The 7,134-nt window shown below is 39.0% G+C and overlaps 1 protein-coding gene across 1 annotated transcript; it reads right to left on the bottom strand.

Annotated features, from left to right (window-relative positions):
* Positions 1-4,448: 4,448 nt before the first annotated feature.
* On the bottom strand, positions 4,449-5,402 carry LOC103609875 (olfactory receptor 7G1-like). The gene has a single exon (XM_008594142.1). The coding sequence runs from the start codon at positions 5,385-5,387 to the stop codon at positions 4,449-4,451; it is 939 nt and encodes a 312-aa protein (XP_008592364.1). The 5' UTR covers positions 5,388-5,402.
* Between the last annotated feature and the right edge of the window lie 1,732 nt (positions 5,403-7,134).

Here is a 7,134-nt window from a genome sequence, read left to right as displayed (position 1 = left end):
AGGGTTGCAATCCGCCGTTGCCGGTCCCGGTCCGGTACGGGTGCGACACTGAGGGTTGCGATCCGTTGCCAGACACGAAAAAAGACAAAAAGGAAAAAAAAATACAGTTTATTTATTAACTCCAATATGGTGTTTTATTTTATGAATATGCCACGTTTATCCATTTGTCTATTGATAGATCTGTATATATTAACATGGATCTCAAAAATCTAATGTTGTCTAAAGATAGCACTTTGCAAAATGATTGTTCATTTTAACATCTATACAATGAAAGTGCAAAACATTGCTACATACTATTTATTGACAAGATATGTAACTAATGCATGTAAATGCATGGATAAGAAAAATACAAATTCATAAATTTGGGAGAAAAAGGAATAAAACTGGAGATGGACCAAAAAGATATAGTTTATTATGTAAGTATATATAGATTACCTGTAAAATACAAGTGATAACATAGAAAAAATAATGAGAGAAAACACATTATTTTATTTATTTATTTTGTATTGATTAGGCATATTCATGGGTTACAAAGCTGACTGTCACCACCTGTGCCCAAGATGTGATGATCGGATAAATACTATCAGCATGGCCATTATCACAAATTGCAATTTTTAACCATGTCCCCCACACAGCCTCTCCCCAACCTCCCTCCCTCTCTCTTCCTCACCCCCAAACCCCCAAGAACCTTAGGTGTGTTCTCTTCTTCTGCAAGTCCAATGCACCACTGTGATCTTTCTTTCCTTCCTTCTTTTTCTCTTAGCTCCCACTTATGAGTGAGGATGTGTGGTATTGAGAAAAAGCTAATTCTAAGGCATAGGTCTATGCATGCCACATTCAATTCTATTTCTTCACATTATATTCAGAAGTTTCTACTATACTGCTTGTAATCACACAAGACTGTGCATGGAAGAGTAACACTAACAAAACAGCAGTGTAAGCAGCTTCAAGCACTTAGCCCCTCAAGAAAACATCAAAAAACAAGTAGAAACTATCAAAACTATCTTTGTCAGAACTTTGGAAAACAGTCCATAGTTTCAGCAACAAACTGAGTGCTGAATCAAGGAAAAGGCAATTTCAATATAGTAGAAAAGTTGTGTGATGTTTTTATTTGCCGTTGCCCCCATCCCCTCCCCAGCATGGCAGAAATCTTAGTAATGAAACAACAGTAGCCTGTGTCCCCAGGTGAGACCCTGGTTCATGTCTCTGGAAGAAACAGAGTGAACATTTTCTCACATCATTGTATATGTCTTCTGTAACCCATCTGGGAGCTACCTAGAAAATTGACACAATGCATTAGTCTCTGTTTAGCATAACTCAGAATTCAAGCTTAGAAATCAGTAGATATTGTACCAAAACACTGAAAATGAAATTAATATTTCAGATGATGCTGAGAATAAGAGATACAATCTAAATATACAATACACCACTTTTAAGGCCAGAAACAAAACTGTAGAAAGTTTCTTTAGGAAATTAGGACATCAAAAAGCAGCCCTGCATTTGAGGGAATTTAGAAAGCCATCAGTATGACCATGGCAAAATATACACTCAGAAGGGACCAGTGAAGACCCTAAGCTTTCACATTGTCTGATTCCTAGGCTTAGGGAAAGACTGTCTAAGTCATGAAAGAGTGCCACAGCACAGATACAATCCACAAAGACTGAGAAAGGTGTATTATTTGTTTTTTGTTTGTATTAGCTTCTGAAATCCAAAGAAATCTCTGTCAAGCACTAGGTGAACAAAGCTAAGGAACATAAACGTCAGTAATCACATGCAACAAGGAATACAGTCTTTACAAATGTATTTTGGGAAAGTTACTAAACAAATGGACTGCTACTGCATTCAACAACTAAAAACACTAAAAAGCAAACCATTGGGGAGAATCTAATTTTTAGATTCTGAGAGGCAGAAAGAAAAAAGAATTTAAAAAGTGAGCATAGTTTAAGAGACCTACAAGACACCACGAAGCAATCCAACATATTCATTATGTGACTCCCAGGAAGAGTACAGAAAAATAAAGGAGCTGAAAGAATATCTGAAGAAATAAATGGCCAAAACCTACCCAAATTTGATAAATCTGAGAACCTCAAAGAACTGTATGTAGGATTAACTCAAAGAGACTCACACCAAGACACATTATTATCAATTTGCCAAAGTCAAAGAGAGAATCTCACAAGCAGCAGGAAAGAAGTGCCTTGTTATTACAGACAAGGGATCCTTATTAAGATTAACAGTGGATTTCTCCTCAGAACAATGGAAGCAGGAATTTAGCAGTAGTGACATATTTAAGTTGCTAAAAATATTTCAAACTAGAATTTTAGATTTTTTTTGGCAGCTGGCCAGTTTGGGGATCCAAACCCTTGACTTTGGTGTCATAGCACTGCACTCTAACCAACTCAGCTAACCAGCCAGACTTCAACCTAGAATTTCATAGTTCCTCCTCAAAAAAGTGAAGGAGAAATGAGGTGTCTTTCGACAAATGAAAGCTGAGGGAGTTTGGTATCATAGGCCTGCTCTACAAGAAATGTTAAAGGGTTGAAATAAAATGACACCAGTTTGAAATGAAAGGACATTACATGGTAATTCAGAGCTGTATAAAAAAATAATAAAGATTTTTGATTACTACAAATACATGAGCATCCATCACATGTCTACTCAGTGATTCAAAGTCAGTGGTTCTAGGGTTACATTAGGGAACCCACCCTATGAGCAAAGACTTCATGAAATTCGTCTCTGCAGGTGTTCTATAAACCACAATAAATCCCCTCCCAACCTCTAATGACAACCGCAACAGAAGGATCTCCTGCCACTCCTCTGAGTATCCTTTGACACCTCCACTCTTTTCATTCCCGTACCCACTCAGATGATTCTGAGTAATGGGCCTACTTTTGGGGTGGATATGGAAAAAGTGATGTCACTAAATTGCCAGTTTCCTTTTATTCCTGTCTTGTGTTACTCAATATCTCCTTGTCAAACTAAAGTACTTCTTCGTAGAATAACCTTTCTTGTAAAGACACATGAAAGAGATTTTCATGGGAGCCCCAAGGCTGCAGTGCATTCTCTAACACATCAATGATACAATTACTTTTATTTAATTACAATTCCCTGTGGACTTCAAAAGAGATGTGTAAGAAACACAGCAAGATGACTGAGGAGAAAAGTGAAAAGTCAGACATTTATTTCAAGGAGAATGTTTCAAAGCAAATAAGATGCTGCAAGAAGATTACCAATCTTTGCCTCACTGATCTAATAATTGTTTAATTCTATTACTCAGACCAAAAAAGTAGCTGTATTTATAAATACAACAATAAAGAAAACAAATCTATTGTTGAAGTAAATGGGAAAATACATGAGAATAATAGGATTATAAGAATATAATTATATGCAAGATATAATTACATGATACTATGTAATTATATTGAGTACTTACTAGGTGTCAGACATTAAGTATCTGTAGTGCTTATCAGAGCAAACTTCAAGACAGGAATTACACTCTATATGGTCAGTCTAAGGCTCTCATACTAATCACTTCCCCTTCACCAGAAGCTGGGTTAAGAAAGGGCATATGGTCCATTTCTCAGCAATGAGATTAAAGGAGATACCTTCTGGATGACTCCAAGCATCCTCATTTATCAATAGATGGGGGAAAGGGCATTCAGATTTCTGTCCCTAATGTCATGTCTGGATATGATGCCATGTCTGTGTCCATGAGGAGAAGAAACCATAGGAGAAAGCCACCGCATGGAGAAATGAATGAATTATCCTCCACGTTCCTTACCTCTGATATCTTTGCAAAGAAATATAACTCTTTTTATTGTTTGAGCTTATTATATTCAGAATATTTTTCAATTATTAGAAACAGACTTTTCTTCACTGATTAACATATCTCACAATTATCTCAAACCACTGACATAATCTAATTATAATAATTTTATATATGATAAAACTGATGCAACTGAGTATAGTGGATGCTGATATTGATGTGCACAGACACAGTTTACCAATGAATGATCTCTGAAATTACTGAATTGTGGTATGAATAATCAGTTTCTGTGACTCACAGAAGGTGTCACTCTGGTGTGCAATTCACATGGTCCTTCTATTAGGTCAGGCCTGTGCTGAACACAGCTTTCTTTGGATTCTCACCCCAGAGTGTGAAATATCTACTTTTCTTCTGAGAATGTTTCAACCATATCACTACAACACTTGTCTCAGGTTAACTTTGTAAATGTGCCACACAAAGAAATGGAGCTTAGAGAATGGAACTCATTTTTGAGACATCACAGAGGTATAGGAAAAGCAAGTCAGATTTCAATACCAAATAACAATATGCTTATCCATTATGTTAACTAATCATTTTAGATGCAAGAGTCAGGCATTCTGATTCACCAAGGATTTCAGTCATGTTGACTTATTCTAGAAACCCCAGTCCAAAGTAGATGACATCATCACGAAGGAGAAATCATCTTACCAATGAGTTTCCCCAAAGCTCCCTTCATGTCCCTGTTCCTCAGGCTGTAGATAAAGGGGTTCATCATTTGAGGGACCACAGTGTACATCATTGAAGCAACTGCAGTGATTCTGGATGATTCAGTAACTGCGGAACTAATGTACACCCCCAAACCAGTCCCATAGAACAAGAACAAAACTGAGAGGTGAGACCCACATGTGGAAAAAGCTTTATACTTTCCTCCTGCTGCAGGCATTCTCAAAACTGAGAGGGCAATTTGAGCATAAGAGACAATTATTCCAAACAAAGGAATAGCACCAAGTACACTACTTGCAAAATATATCAGAATGTTATTAATGAGGGCATCCGAACAGGCGAGCTTGATGACCTGAACAACTTCACAGAAGAAGAGGGGGATTTCAACATCTGTGCAAAAGATCAGCTGCAGCACCATCAGGCTCTGAACCAGGGCATCCAAAATGCTCACCAACAGGGAGAGTAGAGTCAGCAGGCCACACAGATGGATGCTTATGATGACTGTGTACCTCAGTGGGTGACAAATGGCCACATAACGGTCATAAGCCATTATTGCAAGAAGGCAACTTTCCATACCAGTGAAAACCAGGACCAGGCAGACCTGGGTGAGGCAACCATTATAAGTGATGCTCTGATTCTGTGTTTGGATGTTGAGCAGCATTTTGGGGATGGTGGTTGTGCTTAAACAGATGTCAGTAAAGGACAGATTGGAGAGAAGGAAGTACATGGGCGTGTGGATGTGGGAGTCAGAGATGACAGCCAGGATGATGAGCAGATTTCCCAGGATGGTGACCAGGTACATGGACAGGAGCAGGCTGAAGAGGAGGGGCTGCAGTTCTGGATCCTCTGTCACCTCCATGAGAAAGAATTTTGCAACACCTGTTTGGTTTCTGGTTTCCATGTTGTTGATGAATCTGATGGAAGAGACGGGGTGACAGGACAATCCAATATGTGTTTTCTAGGCCAGCAAGAGCAATAACACCAGAGAGGCAAACACCATAGTAGGAAAGGTTGGATTCTAGTGGAGGAAAATTAAAGAAAGGTTGTCTTCTGTTTGCATATTGTTTTGTTACTTATTTTAAAACCTGGATTTTGTACAGTGGACTGTCAATAATTGTTAGTTCTAGGAAAGGTTAAGCGGTCATCATTTAAAAATAGACTACCTGTACTGTTCTGATTACTTAAAATATTCGGTAATTTTTAAGAGAAACACACACACTAGGGAGGCAGCTTGAAGATTCTTTCTGGCTCCCCAGAGACACCAGAGCCAGGACATAGAGATGATACAAATGTGTGTCAAGAACCAGGAATGGGGAGATAAGGTGAAATTAACAAACTTTCTGCCCCACAACCACTGGGTTGCTGGTAAATGTCAGAGAATTTTATAACAGTCCTTTTGTTTTATAAAAGGCAGATTTCTACTAAAGAGTACAAAGGTCCTGGGCATTGTAGAGACTGAGCCCAGGATTAGTAGATGAGAGGTGCTTCAGTATTGGTGCAAAGGTACAAAGACAGGTAGTTAGACAAGGGACCCATGGGGACTTGATACTAATGACCTCATATACATCCTCACTGTCACCTTCCCCCAGATGAAATTGCAGTAAAACACCTGCCTTCATTTGCAAACATGAATTAAGGGACTTTAGATTACCTGGGTGGAGTCACAATGGAGTAATGCTTGACATCTTTTAGTGTATCATATGAAAGATCTGTCATCAGAGAAGAGGGATTGAGTCACTGAACTCCTGTCCAAGAGGGGTCATCTATGGGAAGAATTTCAGTCTGGCTATTTATTTACTAGAGAACTGATGAATGAGGTAGTCGGAGGCACACTGTCATCTCTGTATTCCTAGAGGCTTGATTCCCAAAGTTCCTCATTAGCCAAGCAATTATATTGTCACCGTGATCCCAGGGCACTGCAAATCCTTAAAGACCAAGATTCTAGAATGAAGAAAGTCAAGATGGCTGCTTCCCTGACCCTATGAGGCCAGGTGTACACTGTTTCCTTTTCTCCATCTGTGCCTGCTCATCCCCATTTCACACACCTTGCACAGGTGCACACACATCTTCTCTAATTGTATTTCAGCCTCCTTAGGGGTGAACAATGACATCACTATCTAACAATTATAGTAATTTTAGGCATGAAAATGTAGCTTATATATGTAGATATAAATATATTTTATTTTATTTTATTTATTATTATTATTTTTTTGTCTTTTGTCTTTTTCCGTATCCGGCAATGGATCGCAACCCTCAGTGTTGCCCCCATACCGGACCGGGGACAGGCAACGGGACTGCAACCCTCGGTGTTGCTCCCGCGCCTCGCTCAGCCAGTGAGTGGGAACCGGTCTGAATGTGGGATCCGAACCCTTGGGCGGGAGCACCGCCGCGCTTCCCAAGTGGCGCACTTATCCAGTGCGCCACCGGGCTGGCCCGATATAAATATATTTTAAAAGGACATCTATTTTAAAAATTATTATTGTTTTTTTTTATTGAACATTGTGGGGTACAGAGTATTTTTTTTTCCATTAAATTTTTATTTTGTCAATATACACTTTATATGATTATTATGGCCCATCACCGACATCTCCATCCCTCCTCCCTCTCTCCCCTCCCCCCCAAGAATGTCCTTTCCGTTTGCTTGTTGT

This window comes from Galeopterus variegatus, unplaced genomic scaffold (genome assembly GCF_000696425.1).
Source record: "Galeopterus variegatus unplaced genomic scaffold, G_variegatus-3.0.2 Scaffold10233, whole genome shotgun sequence".
Lineage (NCBI taxonomy): Eukaryota > Metazoa > Chordata > Mammalia > Dermoptera > Cynocephalidae > Galeopterus > Galeopterus variegatus.
The sequence above is the reverse complement of the archived record's forward strand: the minus strand, read 5'-3'. Positions and strand labels throughout refer to the sequence as shown.

Coding starts and splice junctions, on each gene's coding strand:
- LOC103609875 (XM_008594142.1), bottom strand. CDS start 5,387: ATGGAAACCAGAAACCAAACAGGTGTTGCAAAATTCTTTCTCATGGAG.